The sequence below is a fragment of the Haliaeetus leucocephalus genome, unplaced genomic scaffold (genome assembly GCF_000737465.1).
Source record: "Haliaeetus leucocephalus isolate CR32 unplaced genomic scaffold, Haliaeetus_leucocephalus-4.0 Scaffold362, whole genome shotgun sequence".
Lineage (NCBI taxonomy): Eukaryota > Metazoa > Chordata > Aves > Accipitriformes > Accipitridae > Haliaeetus > Haliaeetus leucocephalus.
Window position 1 is genome coordinate 6774011 of NW_010972798.1, and position 18656 is coordinate 6792666.

At 63.6% G+C, this 18656-nt stretch overlaps 3 protein-coding genes across 3 annotated transcripts in view; 2 read left to right on the forward strand and 1 right to left on the reverse strand.

Moving 5' to 3' along the window:
• The window catches only part of ALG3 (ALG3, alpha-1,3- mannosyltransferase), a gene marked incomplete at its 5' end in the record, with an annotated part of 2901 nt that extends 471 nt beyond the window's left edge, over window positions 1–2430 (forward strand). Inside the window, 8 exons of the mRNA XM_010573102.1 lie at window positions 4–103; window positions 210–357; window positions 545–705; window positions 838–962; window positions 1284–1485; window positions 1710–1786; window positions 1991–2135; window positions 2241–2430. Coding sequence (XP_010571404.1) covers window positions 4–103; window positions 210–357; window positions 545–705; window positions 838–962; window positions 1284–1485; window positions 1710–1786; window positions 1991–2135; window positions 2241–2430 — 1148 coding nt within the window. The remainder of the gene's footprint in view (window positions 1–3; window positions 104–209; window positions 358–544; window positions 706–837; window positions 963–1283; window positions 1486–1709; window positions 1787–1990; window positions 2136–2240) is intronic.
• Window positions 2431–3016: 586 nt separating this feature from the next.
• Window positions 3017–11571, reverse strand: VWA5B2 (von Willebrand factor A domain containing 5B2). The gene is made up of 21 exons (XM_010572983.1): window positions 11433–11571; window positions 10843–11004; window positions 10307–10532; window positions 10047–10201; window positions 9445–9576; window positions 9199–9323; window positions 8892–9068; window positions 8699–8809; window positions 8372–8574; window positions 7956–8070; window positions 7687–7872; window positions 7434–7584; window positions 7069–7358; window positions 5689–5914; window positions 5259–5603; window positions 4993–5171; window positions 4837–4879; window positions 4516–4593; window positions 4263–4332; window positions 3972–4080; window positions 3017–3661 (listed from the first exon to the last, which is right to left on the reverse strand). The coding sequence occupies exons 1-21, from the start codon at window positions 11569–11571 to the stop codon at window positions 3053–3055; spliced, it is 3831 nt and encodes a 1276-aa protein (XP_010571285.1). The 3' UTR covers window positions 3017–3052.
• Window positions 11572–18201: 6630 nt separating this feature from the next.
• The window catches only part of LOC104835142, a 4312-nt gene continuing 3857 nt past the window's right edge, over window positions 18202–18656 (forward strand). Inside the window, exon 1 of the mRNA XM_010572984.1 lies at window positions 18202–18248. The gene's annotated coding sequence lies outside the window, so the exon portion shown is untranslated. The remainder of the gene's footprint in view (window positions 18249–18656) is intronic.

The following is an 18656-nucleotide window of genomic DNA, read 5'->3' on the forward strand; positions in this document are numbered from 1 at the left end:
CAGACACCGAGATCGACTGGAAGGCCTACATGGAGGAGGTGGAGGGGTTTGCCAACGGGACCCTCGACTACACCCAGCTGAAGGGTGACACCGGGCCGCTGGTGTGAGTGATGGGGATGGCCGAGCTCCCTGCGACTGGGGGCTCCCGGGGTGCGGGGGGGGCCCAGAGGAGCAGCAGGGCCTGGCGCCTCACTGCCATCTCTCCACAGCTACCCCGCCGGCTTCGTCTACATCTTCCTGGGCCTGTACTACGCCACGGGCCGTGGCACCGACATCCGCCTGGCGCAGTACCTCTTCGCCGGCCTCTACCTCCTCAACCTCCTCCTCGTCTTCCGCATCTACTGCCGAACAAACAAGGTAGCCTGGAGCCAGGGGATCTCACCGGCCGCCTCGGGACCTCTCCTGCTCTGCCTGGTCCTCACCCCAGGGAAAAGGGCTGGGCAGGAGGTCAGGGTTGGGGGGCTGAGGTTTGGAAGGGCTCAGCTGCAGCGGGGGGTCCGGGACAGGCTGCTGACTGCCCTCGTGTCTCTCTGTTCGATGCAAGGTCCCCCCGTATGTTTTCTTCTTCATGTGCTGCGCCTCCTACCGCATCCACTCCATCTTTGTCCTGCGGCTCTTTAACGACCCCGTTGCCATGGCCATCCTCTTCCTCGCCATCAACCTCTTCCTGGAGGAGCGCTGGTCCTGGGGCTGCCTCCTCTTCAGGTGAGGGTCTGGGAGCAGGGCAGGGGCTGCTCTCCGCGGCATGCTGCATGTGTGAGCGAGCTCGGCCACAGGGAGGAGGCTGCCTGGGCACCCGTAGCGGGGGCCACAGCGGTAACACAGCTTCCCGCTCAGCCTGGCTGTGTCTGTGAAGATGAACATCCTGCTCTTCGCACCTGGACTTCTCTTCCTCCTCCTCCAACGGTTTGGTCTCCTGGGCTGTATCCCCAAGCTCTGCATCTGTGCCCTGCTCCAGGTGGGTCCCTGCTCACATCGGCTACAGGGCAAGGCTGGCAGCCCCACTAGCAGCGGGTACTGGGCTGCTCTGCCTGCATTCCAGCATCCTGCCTGGCTGTCCTGGGGGCTGGAGACCTCTGGGTGGATATACAGTGGCACCAGCACCTGAGGTGGCCCCACACAGCAAGCTGGAGGTTGATGAATAATCTAATTTATGGGGCTCCCATCTTTGGCTGACTGTCCCTGTTGCCCCACACGGTGCTGGGGTTCTCGGGAGGTGGCGAGGGTGATGGAGACCTGGCTTACGGCTGCTGTAAGGGTGCTGGCGTGTCTCTGGCAGATAGTTCTGGGGCTGCCTTTCCTGCTGGTGAACGCTGTGGGGTACCTGACTCGCTCCTTCGACCTCGGCCGCCAGTTCCAGTTCAAATGGACGGTGAACTGGCGCTTCCTCCCAGAAGAGGTTTTCCAGAATCGGGCTTTCCACGCCATGCTGCTCCTGGCTCACCTGGCCGGCCTGGGGCTCTTTGCACTGCACCGATGGCACAGGTGAGACCCGGGGTTCCCCACGGGTGCTGGTCCCTGTCAGCCCCCATGGTGGGTCCGTGACTCCCCTGCCCCCACAATGGGGTTCTAGGGTTGCAGGCAGGAGTCAGGGGGAGTTACTGTTCTGTTTTGGGGAGTGTGCTGCCCAGGGATCGTGGCTCACAGGGGAAGGTCAGGGTGGGAAAGACTTTCAGCAGCTGCTATTGATGTTTGTGCTTCCCCCTCAGGTCCAAAGAGAGCATCCTGACTCTACTGAAGGATCCTGCTGAAAGGAAACACGCCTCCCCTCCCCTGACCGTCAACAATATCCTTTGGCAGGATGGGCAGCAAGGAGGTGGGGAGAAGGCAGGGCAGGGCAGACCTTGGGCTCAGCATTTGCAGGTTCCTGGTCCTGCGGTGCTGTCAGAAGCAACCTGTCCAGGGGGAAGGAGCTGTGCTGTACGGTTGGGAAGCTGTTGTGGGATCGCACCTCTAGCCTCCTGCGTTTGTCCCCTTAATGCCAGCGCACAGATTGTCTTCGTCCTCTTCTCCTCCAACTTCTTGGGCATCTGCTGCAGCCGCTCCCTGCACTACCAGTTCTACGTCTGGTATTTCCACACGCTGCCCTACTTACTATGGTGCACCCCTACCACCAAGCTCGCCCACATGCCCAAGTACGTGCTGCTGGGGAGGGGGAAAACCCACCTGCTGGGAGGTCTGGGAGCGAGGGGGGCTGGTGTATGTCCCCACCTTGCTGACCCCCAGCATTGCCCCTGCAGGGTGCTGCTGCTGGGCGTGATCGAGCTCTGCTGGAACACCTACCCCTCCACAGTCTGCAGCTCCCTCTCCCTCCACATCTGCCACGGACTCGTCCTGCTCCAGCTGTGGTATGGCACGGCTCCCCCGCCAGCACCACACACCCCCCCGCTGAGCAGGAGGCCCGCAGCCATCTCCAAGAAAGCCCAGTGAGAGTGTGGCTTGCCAGATGATGGGAACTGGCCTCTGGGACTGCCCCTTCTGCCTGCTCTTTCCCCACCTGGCTCTCAGGCTGCCCCCAGCCATCCCAGGAGGGCTGTGAGCCCTGGAACTGTGCAAAGGGGGCAGCGTGGGGACCCCCGACAGGCAGGACTTCCTCAATAAAGGGGGCTTCTTTGTGTGCCCTTCCCCGGCTGCAGCGTCCTCGTGCTATGACAGTGTCGGGACAGCCATGCCTTGGCCTGCCCCATCTGTGGGGAGGCAGAGCAGCCGCCGGGGCCATGGGAGCTCCCTTCCCAGCCCTGGGAGAGTGGTGCCTGGGGCAGGGAAGCAGCCTCTGGCATGAGTTGACACAGGATCAGCAAAACCGCTTTGCCTCAAGGTTTGAATCACCTTGATGCAGCCCAGGGATCCCTCCAGCATGGCTTTTCCTAGTCCCGTGTCTGCTCCCTCCCACCCTCCCACGGGAGATGGGTGGGAAGGGGGCAACCCCTCCCGCAGGGCTCTGGTGAGCCCCAGTGTGGTCTGAATGGGGCCAACAGCTCCCTGCCCATAACAGAGACGCCTGTGCAGGCAGCGTGGAGCCAGGCATCTTTATTGGCCCTGCCGGTGGCCGTCAGACATTGTTGGGGTTGTAGCACAGCATGTTCAGCTTGATGTTCTCGTCCCAGTGACGCAGCAGCAGGAATAAGTGCCTGGCCGCCCCTTTGAGGCAGCCCACGTCCACCCCCTCGGGCAGCTGCTGCGCCTGCAGCCATGCATCCGCCTTGGCCGCCACCAGCTCCCACTCCTCGAAGAAGCCGGCGCAGCGATGCTCCAGCCATGCCAAGGCCACTGCCGTGGCCCAGCTGGCACTCTCCAGGTCCTCCGGCCCCACGTCCTGCCAGCTCACGCCAGCCTCGGAGGGGGCGGCTGAGTGGGGGCCGGTGTCTGACTCGGAGCCGTGCCCGCTGTCCGCCTGCACCCACACGGCTGCACTGGGCACCTCGGAGCAAGTGCTCCGGGACGGGGGCGAGCCGGGCTGTGGGGCTGCGGCGGGCTCCTCGCCCTCCTCGCCGCCGGGCCCTGCCTCGGGGCTGCTCCTGGCCCCCGGCGATGTGGGGCTGAGGCTGGCTCGGTGGGAGGCGTAGGGGGAGGCCCGGCGCAGGCGGTCCAGGGGGATCTGCACCACTTCGGAGAAGCTCTCGGTGAGCTGGAACGGCCCCTGGGCTTGCTGCAGCTGCACCTGCAACGGTGGGGCAGGCAACTGGGGGTGGCCAAGCAGGAGCACAGACCCACCGCAGCACCCAGTGGTGGGGGCTGCAGGAGTGTCCCTGAGGCACAGGGACTGTCCATCCACACCCCCCCCCCCCCCCGAAACCCACAAAAGCCCCCCAGGCCCCCCCAAGGGCGGCGCAGGGCAGAGCAGGCACCCACCGGGTTTGTATCCTCAACTGGGTGCTGCCTGGTATCACCTGGGTGGCTCAGCTGCAACCCAGCAGGGAAGGTGCCTGCTTGGCCCCCCGCTCCAGGTGGGATGGTGACGGGGTCCTTACCAGCGGGAGGTAGTCATGGCTGGCGTGGTTGCTGGAGTGCTCGCTTTCTGGGCTGAGGCACTGCGGGCGCAGCGCCAGGCTGGGCCCCCTGCGCCTGCTCAGGCTAAACCTGGGGGGGAAACAGGTCTGTTGATGGGGGGGGGATGACACACATGCAATTCCCAAAGGGGGGAAGGGACTGAAGCACCAAACCCCCACCCTTACGCCAAAGGAGCTGGCAGGGGACTGTCCCCCTCTCCCTACAACATGCCGTTTTTTGGGCCCTTGCATCCCCCTACCCTGCAGCCTCACCTGGAGCCAGCGATGCTCTCTGTGGATTTCTGGGAGCCCGTGGAGGTGGTGGAGGGGCTGGTTGGAGGCCCTGCAAGGGGGGAGAGCTGAGCATGGTGGGGGCCATAATGCACCCAGAGGTGTGTCCCGCTCCCCAGCACCTGTGAGGGAGGTTCAGCCCCTGTGCCAAGGGCAGATGTGGCTGCAGCAGATGCCAGGGGCACCCCCCAGTCCCCCACCATCCAGCCCTTGGGCCCCTCCACCCTGGACGCACCATTCGAGCAGTTCTGCTTTTCCCAGCCGTAGGTAGGGGACGAGATGCTGGCTGGAGACCCAGGGGTCTCATCTCGCTCTGCAAAGGAGCAATGCCTTGAGGGCCCTCTTGGGACCCTCACAGCCTGCAGCTCCTGCCAGGGGCTGCTACGCTGCCTCCCCATGTCCCCCCGCACTGTGGGGCAGATGCCTCTTCTCGGGCATCCACAGCACTCCAGCCGGGACCAGCCCCACACAGCTGCAAGCTGAGGGTCCCCAGGGATGCCAGTGCTCAGGCAGGTCCCTGGGGAGTGTAGGCTAATGTAAGGGCCTGGATTGGTACCTGCAGCGATGGGGGCCTCATCCTGCTCCTCCGCATCCCGCTGCTGGCCCAGACCTGCCAAGGAGCTCCTGTGGTGCCAGCTCCCTGCCGTGGCGGCTCGTGGCCGACTGGCCGAGCCAGCTGCAAGGGACGGTGCCACCTCAGCCCTCTGTCCACTTGCTGCCCCCTCCCCAGCATGCCAGGCCCCCCAGCCGTACCTGTGCCCCACACCTCAGGGGCTGCGGGCAGGGCTGCCTGTGTGGCACCATCCACAGGCACCAGGTGGGTGTAGAGACAAGGCACGTTGCAGGCTTTGCTGGTTTGCACGGCTTTCAGGCGAAACCGGCGGGCGAAACCTGCCCGGAGTGAGGTGGTTGTTAGAGGTGGGGGGATGCCAGGGCTGCGCTGGAGTTTGGGGGACACACACGTGCACCGGTACCCACCCTGCTCCAGCTCGGCTTCCCTCTGCGCCGCGTTCTCGTTATCCCGGATGACGGAGTGTGCTGCCAAGCGGTGCAGCGGCTTGTCCCAAGCCTTGCCCCCCCGCCGCGGAGGGTCCTCCCTGCCTGGCCCCTCCTGGGGCTGCAGCAGCGACTCCAGCGAGGCTGTCACTTCCCAGGACACTGGCTTGCCGGCTCGCAGCGCATGGATCACCACCTGGCAGCGCAGGGGCAGGCTGGCATCACCCAGGCTGGGCTCCCTCGGCTCGGGTACTGGCGAGGCGCTGAAGAGGTAGGAGGGCTCCACCAGCATGTCCCAGTCCAGGTTGGTGGGCGAGAGGAGGTTATCTGGGCAACGGCAAGATGTGGGCTCAGGAAGGCGGGCTACCCAGCTCTGTCCCCACCACCCTCGTCCCCCGGAGCCAGCACACACTTGACTCCACCGCGCTGGGTTGCAGCCGCTGTGCCCGGGGTCCCAGCTCATCCAGCCGCCCCTCCAGGGACTGGTTCCTCTTCTGCGACACCTTCTCCAGGGCCTGGCAGAGCCGGTGGGCATCCAGCTCTCCGTGCGGCGAGGAAAAGCTGCGGCTGGCCAGGGCGGCGCGTGCCAGCACCTTCTTCCGCCGCGCCAGCTCCTCCATGCTCAGGGCCACCGTCACCTGCGGCGGGGCGGGAGGCTGACGGCGAGCCCGGCAAAGGCTCCGGCACAGAGCCCAGACTGCGCCAAGCTGTGATGGGGCACCTGTGGCCCCGGCCGGCTGTTGGCCGAAGCTGCTGGCTGACGCCCAGCCCTGCCGCTCTGCAGGCTGGCACCCGGCAGCCTCCCAGGGCGACAGGAGATGCTCGCCAGGATTGTAATACACGTGGGAAGGACCGACGGCACGGAGACAGGAGTTTGCAAACATCCCTGGGGGCTGACTCAGGCTGACGCCGAGGCAGGAGGAGTTGGCAGGGATTTTTGTGTGGGCAGGGAGGGGGGCCTTAGCTCAGTTGCTCAGGCTGGATGATGCTACAGTGGGATGCAGTCTCCAGCGCACAGTCATGTCCCCGCACTGAGATGCTTCACCTAAAAGCTACGGCAGGGCAGCGGCACCTGCGCCGCCTCTCACCCCGGCAGCGGGGAGCCCGGGGGGGATCATTTACGCTGCGGGGAAATCACTTACGCTTGACATTTCGGCAGTAAAAGCCACCAGCTGTGCTCTTGTGCGGCAGGAGCAGGTTACCTAACCCGTGCCACCGGGAAGGAGCGTGTCCCAGAGCTGGGTGACAGCTGGCCTCAGCCGGCCTCGGGGCCATCGTCACTAGGGAGCTGCTTCTCCCCATCCCAGCAACCTGGCTGGGTTTTAAACCCAGATATGAAGCAGCAGGAATGCAGCCCATCGCTAACAAAGCGTCAGGTGGCATTGGCCGAGGGCTGAAGGGAGCCAGGCAGGAGCTTAACCAGCCCACCCCCTCCTCTCCAGCTTGGCAGGTTCATTACCAGATGCCTGCCCAGCTATTTTCACTTGATTTCTGCAGCATCAATGAGGATCTGAGCTGGCTAGGTTGTTTGTTAGCCACCCAGCTGCCTACTGGCCCAGGAAGCTGAGGGACCAGCTGCTTGGTCCCCAGCTGTCCCATTCCAGTAGGGCAAAACCACCCGAGGACTCTCCTTGCAGCACCCATGGCTGATCCTTGCTTAAAATCCAGGCTACAGTGCCCCAGTTTCCAGCCCAGTGCCCACATGTCTGGGCACAACACGGCAGCAAGACCCTAGCAAAGCCGGCAGCATTCTCCCCACGCGTGAGCCCTGGCACCCCATTGGCATCCTTACCTTGGTGCCAGCCCGAGTGGAGGGCAGCGGGGCAGACTTGGTGGAGGATTCGCAGAGGGACAGGCTCTTCTGGCCCTGCTGCGAGGTGGCATCGGTGCCAGGGGCCGAGGAGCTGCCCTCGGGGGCCGCGTCCCGGGAGCCGGTGGACTCGCTGCTGGTGGAGCTGCGGGAGAGCAGCCCTCGGCTGCGGTCGGTGCTGACGGAGCAGTGCGTCAGGACGTACTGCTCCTGGATGTAGGAGGGCTGGTAAATTCGCTTCCAGATGTCTCCCCCCGAAATGGGATCCGCACCTGCCCGGCGAGCGCACACCCCGTCAGCCCACAGCTCCCACGCCTGCCCCCCGCCCCAGCTCCGGCCCCACTCACTCCGCTCTGATGTCTCAGTGCCCTCAGCGGAGTGCTCCAGGGAGGCATCCCTGGATCCTGGGGTGCTCCGGGGCGGCTGGCGGCTCTCCCCGGGACTGGGCACCTCCTCCTGGAAGGGGAAGGCTGAGCCCCGGCGAGCCCCTTCCCAGCCCTGGCAGAGAGAGGGCACTGCTGTCAGCCCCCCGGCACGGGGACAAGCTGGTGGCACCGGGCACACGCCATCGTCCCCATGTCAGGGCGGTACTGGTCATACCGGCGGGCGCCTGTCGCGGAAGCGGGCGATGCTGTAGAGGACGCAGTAGCTGACAAGGCGGTCGCCGGGGTAGAGGGCCGGGAGCTCGGTGGGCGAGAGCAGAGCCTCCATGCTGTCAGGGACGTACCAGTCGATGGTGATGTCGCTGATGGCCGGCTCGATCGCCTTCTTCAGGGACTTGATCAGCTGGGGTGGGGAGGGGAACCACTGTCAGACACGGTGGTGGCCCCTGTGCTCCCTGCGTCCCCCCATCTCTGCCCGGGCATTACCTTGGGCTGCAGCCTCTCGGCCGGGCTCAAGAACTCGGCGCGGCCCCGGCTCACCTTGGCCATGCCTTTCAGCAGCCGCCGGCATGCCCGCGGGCCCATGCCAAAGCTGAAGCACCTGCAGGAGAGCCAGGCGATGAAAAGCCATGGCTGGGCCAGTGCCAGGGGCTGGGCAGCCCACTGGTGAGCCCTGCGGCGGGGATGGGTGAGCGTGTTTGATAGACAGAGATGCTGCCCCAGCTGCATGCCAGGTTGGGGCACCCCGAGGGAAGCCGAGCCAGTGGGGTTGGGGGATGTTATGGGTGAATGACACTCTCAGGGCTGGTGGAGGCGAGATTTGGGGCTGCAGGAGAAATCAGTGGGAACAGCCCAGGGGACATGGAGAGCACGGTGAACCTGCCACGGTGCCGGTGCCATACCTGACGGTGCTGGCCTGCCTGCGCACCAGCCGGAGGATCCTGCCCGTGTTGCCTGCCGCTGTGTCGGTGAAGAGGAAGAGCTGGCGGGGGTAGCCCTGGTGGAGAGGCTGTGCCAGTGCCCAGCCCAGGGCTGCCAGCAGGTTGGTGCTGCCTGCATCTGCCCGCAGCCCGCCGAGGTACTCGCAGGCACGCCGCAGCGTCTCCTGCCCGCATGGAGAGCCGGCTTTGCAGCGGTCCCCTGGCTCGCCGGCCCCGACCCCAAGCTGGGGAGCCACAGGAGCGGGGACGGAGAGGGGCTGGTGGGGGGCTTTGCCCGGCGGCACTCACGTTGCTGCAGAGGCGGCTGGATGGGAAGAGTGGCTTGATGTCGGCGCCGAAGCCAGCGATGTTGAGCAGCGTCCCCGACGGGAGGCTCTTCAGGGCCACCAGCAAAGCCTCCTGGGGTGACAGCGGGGACCGGGGAGGGCTGCTAAGGACCGGCCACCCAGGGAGCATCCCTGGCCCCGCAGCCGTGCCTCACCTTCATCTTGTCAAGGTCGGGGCCGCTCATGGTGCTGCTGCGGTCGACAAGGAAGAGGACCTCGCGGGTGACGCTCTGTAGGTCCCCGGGGACACCCTCCGCCGCCGGGCAGAAGTTCAGCATCAGCACGGGGTTGGGGAAGATGTCTTTGTGGAAACGCTTCTGCACAAAAGCCACCTGCGAGCCCAGCGGGCCAGGGGCTTTCTTGCACCCGCTGGCTGGCACTGAGGTCTTCCTCACCCACATCCCACCACCTCCCCCCTTCCTCCTCCTCCCCGCTGAGCCGGTGGTGGCTGTGCCCTGTCACCTGTCTCTCGCCACTGCCGTCCTTCCTGGCGATCCGCATGTAATCCCGGCGGCTCCGGACGTGGGCCTCGTACTCGGGGTACGTCATGGTGCCGTCCTCCATCACCAGGTGGGGGTGGTGGGGTTCTGGGGGGCACAGCAGGGTTCGGAGCCACCCCGTGCCGCAGGGGACTGGGGGATGCTCTGGATGCTTTTGGGGCAATGCCCCATCTCCCCCAAACCCACCAAGGGCACCATCCCCCCTCACCGCAGGGGTAAAGGATGATCTCCAGGTCCCTGTCGTAGCGGTGGGGCTCGGCCAGGGTGACGCAGGTGGTGGTGGCAGAGCTGGCCCAGGGGTCGGCGTCGGCTCGCAGGGCATGGGACGGGCTCTCCAGCCCTGCAGGGAGGAGGAGGCAGCGGGGCAGCCCCTCGCACCCCCCCCTGCCTCAGCCCCCACACGCTGGGCTCCATGCTTGTGCAGGACCTGGCACCGTGGTGGTGGCCGCTGCCTGCCAGCTCTAATGGGATTAACTGGGCCAGTAGCCAGGAGCGTGTCCCCACCAACCCACATCCCCTTCTCGCCCATGCGTCCTCTCCATCGCGTCTCCCCGGGGAAGGAGGCTGCTGACCCAGACCTGCCCAAAGCCACATACAGGGGACTTTGGGGGGTCCCAGCCCTGGGGTTGCAATGGGAAAAGGGCTTCTTTGTGTGGAGGGAGTGCAAGAGGATGGCCAGGGAAGGGGGCTCGCATCCTCCTAGAAGCATAGAGGGATCATGGGGACACCCTGGGGGTCCTGGGGGGACATTTCCAACGTTTTGGGGATGTTTTGCCCAACCAACCAACGCCGCTCAAGCCACCCCCCTACCTGCCAGCAAGCAGGGGCCCTTCACCAGCAGCTCGAAGGCAAACTCGTAAGGAAAAGGGTTGCAGGGTCGTCCCCGAAAGACGTCCATGCTCTCCACAGGCGCTGCGGGGGATGGCTGGCTCCGGGCACCCGGCCCCCCAAAACAGCTGGTGGGGCTGCAAGGGGAGAGGCGGTGATGGCTCCCGCCCCCCCTCCCCACTCGCCCAGCATCAGCATCCCCCCCCCGGGATGGCGGAGACTGAGGAAGCCATGAAAATCACCATAGGGCCAACCTGTCGTCACACAAGCTTGCCGGCTCGCTCTCGGGGACGGTGGGGATGCAGGGCATGAGGACGGGGGGGACGAGGAGACGCAGGGCCCCATCCGGCAGCGTGGCCAGCTCCTGCGCTGTGCTCAGGGTGACGGCCAGGCTCTCCGCTGGGCACAGCACGCCTGTGACGATGACGAAGGTGGAGCGCTCTGCATCTTCATCCAGGACGAGGTGGCCTGGGCAGGGGAGGGATGGTGGGAGGGTCAGTGGGGCATGTGAGGTTGGGGAGGTGTTAATTGCACTAATTACTCTCCAAAGGGACAGCAGAGCACAGGTGTAATGAGGGCCATGCAAAAGGTGGGTAAAGCCCTAGGAGAGGTGGAGGGAGGGGAAAGAGGAGGCTGAGATCTCCAGCCCCAACCCCCCCCCCCAAGGCACCAGGGTGGGTGCTCTCAGCCCCTCGTACGCCCCCATGCTTCATCCCTGCTCGTTCTGAGAGTCCCAGCCAGGAGGACCCAACAGGGTCACCCACGCCACCGCGCTTACCGCCGGCACAGCGGCGCGGCCGGCCAGGGCTGGGGCTGCACTGGAGGCAGCAGTCCTGCGCCCGGTGCCGGTTCTGGACCTGGAACGTCACCCGCCGGCTGCCCGCCGCTGCCTCGAAGCCGGCCACCACCTCCGACTCCTCCAGCGGGTAGATGAAGATGCCTGCAAGTGGGAGAGAGCCCCGAGGCAGATCCCGGCACAGACACAGCCATGGCATGGTATAGCCCATGGCAGCACTGCAAAGAGCCCGTCTGACTCGCAGGGCAATTTAGATGCACAGGAATGGGGCAACGTGTAGGAAGGACCCAGAGCCTCACTAGCCTAGAGGAGGGCAGGGAGGATGAAATCCCCCTCTTCCTCAGCAATGGGAATGTTTTTGCTTGGCCTCACTCTTCTCCTGCCCGCAGGGCTATGCTGCGTGTCGGCGGTGCCCACATCACCGCTGGCCTCTGCCTTTGCTCCCCAAACTGAGCAAGGTTTGGGGGCCAGGACGCCGGCGGGCTGGAGACAGGATGCCCTCCAGCACAGGTGCTTTTAGGGGGCCGTGCAGGCAGCCTGGGTCCCTGCCAGCCCCGATAGCTCCTCCTTACCTTCCACGGGCTCCTCGTGGGGGTTGGTGTACACGAGGTGAGCGGTGATGCTCAGGGAGTACCCGTTGGCACAAGCCTTCACCCTGGAGCTCTTCAGGGGCAGAGCTTCCCAGGAGGAGAGGGCGTACAGGCCCGGCATGGTCCCTCAGCAGGCACCTGCGGGCAGAGGGGAGGCAGGCACTGGGTGCTGGGGGACAGGGTCTGCCAGGAGGGGGCTTGTGCACGCAAGCTGCTTCCATCTGCCCAGCCTGCAAGGGGAGAGCAGGTCCCTAGCTCTCCCTGTCCTGCAGATGCTGCTCTGCAGCATCCACAAAACACACGGACCTGGACCTCAGTCTCTGCTTGGACCCCAGCCCACCTGCAAACAAGGTCTGGAGCCACAGGAGCCCACAGAGAGCTCTTCCACCCCACAGGTAAATAAACCTGGCTGTTGGGCAGTGGAACGCCTTCTCCCATGGGCAGCAGCAGTTACATGCAAGCCCCAAGCCCTGGCAGACAAGCAGGGACTCCTAGACAGGACGGATGACGGGCAGCCACATGCAGCCTGTTTCTCAGCCACCCCACAGCAGCTCAATGGCTCCAGAGCCTTCCCGGACTGTCTCCCGCACCGGCTGGGAGAGGAGCATCTGCTGCTCCCATCTCCATCCACCCACAGAGGTTACCAGGGTAATTTGTTTTTTTTAAAAAAAAAAAAAAAAAAAAAAAAGAAGGGCGAGAAGCCCACAGCGTAACTAGGACAAAACAGTGAGCAGTGTTTGCTGGGGGTTTAATAATTAACAACAAGGTCAGCGTTGCACTGAGGAGTGGCACAGAGGGGAAGGCACTGCAAGGGGGGAGCCCGGGCTCAGGGGATGATGCTCTCTGCCTCCAGGCAAGTAATGCTCTGCCCAGAGACAGATGTGTCCAGCATCCCACCCTTCAGCAGGGGCTGTGGGAAGACAGGCGGCTGGGGCTGCCTTCCAGCCAGGGCACAAACCCACTCCACACTCTTCTTCCCCTTGGGAAAACCATCTGGGAGCAGCATCCCAAATGATTTCCCGGAGCCAAGGCATCTCTCTAAAATCACCCCACCCTGTGCCATCAAATATTCATGTAGAATATTCGGGTCAGCTTTAGCCCTGCCTCTCCATGGATAGTGTGCATGGGTCCTGCTCCAGGAGTGGGTCTGCACCTCCACACTGTATCCCCTTTCTCCCCTCAAGCACCTGCGCCCCAACAGCAGTGATGTCCCCTCATCACACCGTGTGCTCCAGCATGCAACGTGCCCGGGGCAAGGACAAGGCCAGGTACAAGTGAACCATCTGGTCCCCCCCACTCTGGTGGCCTTCATCCCGGGAACGGTTCGTACAAACATCGGTAACAGGAGGCTCGGGGTGCTCTCGGCATGCGGTCACAGGGTGCCTCTCCCAGAGCATCCTTGAAAGCAGAGCAGGGCTACATCCTCGGAGGCAGTGCCAGGACTGAGTCCACGGCAGAGAGCCACTGAGAAGTGCAGAAGTGCATTAGCAACATGGTTGCATCTCAGGAAAATAAATCCATTAAGTCAGAGGGAGCTGTTTACTTGCTCAATTAGCATTGTAGGGTTATTCTGGCAGGTCCTGGCCACACAACCACCCCCTGCCATTGCCAATCCTCTACCCTGTGTGCAGGATGCTGCGTGCACTGCTGAGCCCCCCAGACTGCTCTCCCAGCACACAAGGTGGCACAGGCTCCCTGCACAGCCTGCTTTTCCTCCACACCGATCGTGCCACAGCTGGGAACACCATCAGCCGGGTCCTGCCCCGACCACAGCACCCAGCTGGGCTCCAGGGACTGGGACTCCCCTAGGTCAGCCACACCGAGCCATTAAGGACAGATTTCACCCCAAAGCCCTTCCATTTGTTCCCAAGGCACCCAGCTTAATGCACAGCAACGCACTGCTATTTGCCGTGCCGCCCGTTGGCCGGGGCACTGCCGGCTTGTTTACCAGGGACTTATTGGAGAAGCGGTCCCGGCTGCTTTTTATCACTTCTCTTTACATTCACCCTCGCAGAGTAAACAGGCCCCATCTGGCCCTGCCACGCTTCGTGCTGGCTGCTCTAAGCCCTGAGGTAATGAATAAAACCAGACCCGATGGTACTCACCCCAGCCTCCTCATCCTCTTCCCATGGGGCAGCAAGTTGTCCCCAGGTGCTGGTGTGGCTTCACTGACAGGTCCCTGGCTCCCTCCCCCTCCCCATCATGGTTGCCAGTGCCTTCGCAGCCCCCTCCTCTTCCTCCCTTGCCACCTGCTGCCTGCAGGAGCTGGTTTAACCAGCAGCATCCCCGATACAGAGGAGGCCACAGCAGGAGCGGGGCTGGGGGCGGCTCAGCATGCCGGCGGCAAAAAGCCCTCAGTGAAGGCAAGAAGAAGGAGCTAACTCTTCTCTAGGTCAGAATAACTTAACGTTTCTCTTCTCGCCCGTGGGCAGGTTGAGTTTTCTAGCGAGGCTGCTGCAAGAAGCCAGGCGCCTGAGCCCAGCAAACCCTCTTTAGCTGCCTGCGAAGTTGTCAGAGTTTCACCTGCTGCAGCAACAGCCGCCCGTGCCGGGCTGCAGCACGGTCCCGAGGAAGGATGAGACCAGCCCCGGCACAGGCAAAACCAGCGGAAATTTCCACTGGTGATAGATGCACAGGCTGGTACAAGGGAAGGATGGAAGGAGAGGAGGCCAAGCCTCTGTGGCAGCGCCTGGGGCGAGGAGGCATGGCTGCCCCTCCTGCTTCCCTTGCCTCCCCTCCCTGTGGAACATCCCTGCATCGCTCTACTGGGACAGGGCACAAGGGCAGGAGAGCAAGATCTGTCCCAACTCCTGGAGCAGGGAGGAGGCCACAGGGGCAGGAGGTGACAGTGCTGCTGCCCAGCACCCACGGGGCACGCCGTTTTGCAGAGAGCCCAAAGAGGAGGAGCGGAGGGGAAAGGGATTTCCCCAGCAGCTGCAGGCAAAGGGGATGGGGTGAAGGGCTGTCCCTGTCCCGAGCCTCTAGCCTGCGGTGCTGTCCCCTGGCTGACACTGCTGCTTTGTCTGCTGGGAAGTCAAAACAGAGAGCAGAGTGCACTGCATGCACACACACACACACACGCGTGCATGCATGCACACACAACCCGGCACATGCACCGCATCCAGGACCACCGTGTCTAGGAGCTGTGCTGCTGCTCTCGCCTCCCCAGAGCCACTAAAACCCCTGGAAAACCCCAGCCCTGTGTCAGGGAACAGGAGTTGCTTGCCCTTGATGCACCCTAACACAGGCACCCCTAAAAAAACAATGCCCCAGCCCCCTGGATTTCCCCCGACACGGGCATATCCCAGCGGGGTGGCCCTGCAGAAGGGTCCCACCGCTCCTCCAGCCACGGGACATTTGTGGCACGGGCCAGGGACTGGTTGCTGATACCCTGGGGCACGTTTCCAGCAGTTATTAGCGCCAGCCCTGTCAGGTCCATGCCGGATGGTGATTTCAGCACTTTTGTGGCCCTGCTGCCTCATCTCCCACCTCTCACCCCTCCTGCGATCCAGGGCTGCCCCGACAGCGGCTGTGCGACCCTGGAGCACCCAGGAATTGCAATATACCCACAGGGTCCAGGGTCATGGTGGTCCCAGCCCCCCCCCCCCCCACCCCAGCCCTTACCTGGAGGAGGAGGATGACACAGGGGCTGCAGGCTCTGCTCAGCACCCACTGGGTCCCTGCCCTCCGCAGAGCCCTCTGCCCTGGGGGTGGGTTTCCCTGCCCCTCTGGCTGGGGGGCTGCGGTACCCAGGGGGGATGAGCGGTCCTTCCCCGCCTCTCCCTGCTGCAGGCTCCCTCTCTGGCACTGGCTCCTTCACCGCCCTCGCTCCATCCCTCGCTCCCTGTGCCAGCAGCAGAGCTGCTCCAAGCCCAGCCTCATTAAAGAGACACACTCCCTGGTACTGCCGCCCCAGGGAGGGCTGGAGGATGCTCTCATGGGTGGTGCTGGGGGTCTCAGGGGACGGCCAACACCCCCAGAGGGTGACAGGCACTGACCAAGAGCAGAGTCCACTGCTGTGGGCTGCTCTGCACCCACAGCGTGGCAATGTCCAGCCAAGCTTGGGTGCTGGTGAGACCCCAGGGTGATGCTGTGGCACCCACAAACACAGGGTTAGCCTGCCTGGGACATGTAGCCACCCCGTGTCTCCCCCAGACAAAGCACAGGGCAAAACACAAACCCCCATCAGCTGGCTGGACTCTCCAGTACAAATACCATGGGCCACAAGTGTCACAACCAGCTTTGCTAGGAAAGGTCTCAGCTGCCCTGAGACTGCCACAAGAAGACCAGGCACAGGCAGATGCTGAGCATCCACCCCAAACCCAGATGCCCTGGGGTCCCACCGGGGCTGTCCTCATCAGCCTCCACATGCTGCAGTGAAATCCCAGCCCCAAAGAGCAGGAAAGAAGGGGGATCTGGGGACAGCCCAGCCTTTGGGTGACAAGTGTGACAACATGCCCCCTTGGGGAGGGTGCAGACAGTCAGGAAATCCCAGCAAAGCCAGGACACGTCTCCTGGCAGGGAGATCTCACAGCCCAGGGTGCACTGGGAATCCCTTAGCCGCCACCACCAGCCCAGCATTCCCAAGCGGGACCGGAGAAAACCATCAGATTTGGGGCTAATTCCTGCCCTATCTCTCCCAGGCAGCTCCCTCACTGTGCTATAGATAGGGCTGTGCTGCCACGGCTCTTTTTATAGAGCATGCAGAGGGGAGCCACCACCCTCCCGTGCACCGCAAAACCCACCGTCACAGCCACACCAAACCCGGAGCCAGCCCAGCCGCACCGGCACAAACTGGGGCAGAACGAGCAGGCAATGCTGGTGGGGTGAGCCGTCCCCAGTCCTCGGCAGGTGATTTTGGAGCAGCATCAGAGCGAGGAGGCCTGGCAGAGCAGCATCTCCCCACCGGATCTCACCTCTAAGCTGACCCACGCACCGCTATGGCTTCGTCTCCTCGGCAGAGGTTTCACAGGTGACAGCAGGAGCAAAGGAAGAAAATCTCGGCGGACGACACCCTTTGCCGCACGCAGTAGCACTGGGCACGGTCCCCCCTCCCGACCCCTTACCCTGCACTTCAGCCAATACAATTATCTGGCAGAGAGGCACTCTGCGCATCCCTGGGGTGCTTGCAAGAGGACGCTTAGCCATTCCCTCTCCCCATGCGAGATGCCCCACGGCATGCCACTTCCCCTCCTTGTGCGGCACAGGGAGAGTGGAGAGCTAAAGTGTGCAGCTGCTCTCCTTCCCTGTCATTTATGACCGAAGAAGAAGGATGTTAACCCATATATTACCACCCCCCATGAGAGACGCCAGTTCTGCGAGCTGCTGGAGGCACAGCGCGCACCGCAGCACATCCACGCAGCCTGCGGCACGCGCGGGGCTCCCGCTCCCATCATCTCGGCAAGTGCCGCAGCCGCTCTAGCCCCAGAAAAAAAAACCAGCAAGCTTTGATTTTTCTCTGAGATATTGTTTCTAGGCCAAGCTGAGGCGAAGAAAAGCATCCAAATGCGAGTGCTGGGTCGGTGCCACCAGCCAGGGTGACAGAGCTGGGCCAGCCCACAGCGTCGGGGAGATGTAGATGGGCTCCATCCCACTCTGTACAGCGCTCACACCAGCGTCAGACGACAGGCATGCGTGTCCCCGCTCTGCACTGTCACAGCTTCCTTACAGCAGCTCGTCGCAGCCACAAATAGACCCCCAGAGAGGTCGGCATTGCTTTTCAGCAGAGCACTGAGCTAAGGCATGCGTTAAACCCTGCAAATGCAGGCCCAGCTCAGCCCAACAGCTCCATTCAGCACCCTAGCAATCCCACGCAGCCCTCAGCAGCAGCTGTTATACTACCCAAAAGATGGGTCATGATCTGGGTATTTATCCCCAAATCACCTGTACCTTGTCCTGGGTTTATTGAGCTGAACTATCACCCAGAGATAGGGCTGGCTGGAGGGACCATGGACCACAAAGCTCTTACAGATGCTCTCAGATCCCGAGTCACTGATAAGCCCTGAGAATTTAGTGCTACGGGAGGAAACAACCCAAAGCCTGAGGAGATACCAGGCGGTGTCAGGCTGGGAGTGACCGCGCTCCTCACAGCTGCGGCTCCTCAGACCCAGCTGAGGCTCTGCCTGCAGGGAGAGGGGCAGGGGTCTCCTGTTCAGCTGCCTGCTGCACTTTAATCAGCACAAATTAAACGAGATCCCGAGGAGGGGTAGCGGGGCGTCGGTGGTGTTTCTGGTCAAAATCAGGCGCGCCTTGGGTTTAACTTGCGCACTATTGGCCTGCCCAGCTGCAGAGTTACAGAGGGGCTAGAGGGAGAAAGCAGCAGGAAATGAAACAGCAGCAGAGATAGAGATGGCTCCTGGAGACATCAGGGACCCCAGGGGAGAGGAGCTGGGAAAGCTGCCAGCGCTCGTCCTGCCCAGACTTAACCAAAACCCTCCCAAGGATGCCGGCGCAGGCAGATGGGACTGGAAGCGTGGCTCCGCCACAGATCCAGGACTCGAGCTGGCGGCCGCCAGGTCTCCTTTTCCCAGCTGAAAATAGCGGGAGGCTTGCAGCCGTGGGGCGGACATGGGGATCTTGTGGCAGCCACCCCACCGGGGCTGCTGGGTTTTCCCCGTGGCCGGCTCACCCCGGCCCTCGCCGAGGCGGCAGGCTGGCTGCTGGAAACGAAACTCCGTAGGTCTGGGAAATCCGAAACAGGCCGTGCCGCTGACGCCTGCTTCCTGTACGGCGGCCAAACCCTTTGCCAGGTCTGCGAGGTGGAGAGAACCTCCTCGCACGGTAGCGGCGTGCCTGACGGTGTGTATGATCGCTCCGGCTTCTTGCTGCTGTCCCGCTTCCGAGGGGCTGGTGGTGGTGGTGGTGGTGGACCACGGCGGTTCGGATCAGCTTGGGCCAGCACCGGTGCCAGCAGCAACCCGGGGCTCAGCAGCACGGCGGGGGTCCCGTCAGGTCAGCCCGTCCCTTCTCATGGGAACCCGAGGGCGAAGCTGGGGTGCTGGGTGCCCGGCAGGGCCCTGCCGGCCCCCTTCCCTGCCGGCCCCCTTCCCTGCCGGCCCCCTTCCCTGCCAGGCTCGAACCCCTGCCCGCAGGCAGGGATGGGGTCGGCGGGGCTGGGCCCCCCTCCCAGAAGCGGCGGCTGAGGAGTCGGGCTGGAGAGATGGGGCCGGGAGAAGGGCGAGGGACCGGGAGAAGAGAACCTGGAAG

Bases quoted from the DNA above. Each gene is read 5' to 3' on its own strand.
- VWA5B2 (XM_010572983.1), bottom strand. From the start codon at position 11,571: ATGCCGGGCCTGTACGCCCTCTCCTCCTGGGAAGCTCTGCCCCTGAAG. The intron at 9,069-9,198 runs GTGACAGGGCAC...CTGGGCTCGCAG, and splicing joins ACGGCAGTGGCGAGAGACAG to GTGGCTTTTGTGCAGAAGCG. The intron at 4,594-4,836 runs GTACCAATCCAG...GCTCCTTTGCAG, and splicing joins TGAGGCCCCCATCGCTGCAG to AGCGAGATGAGACCCCTGGG.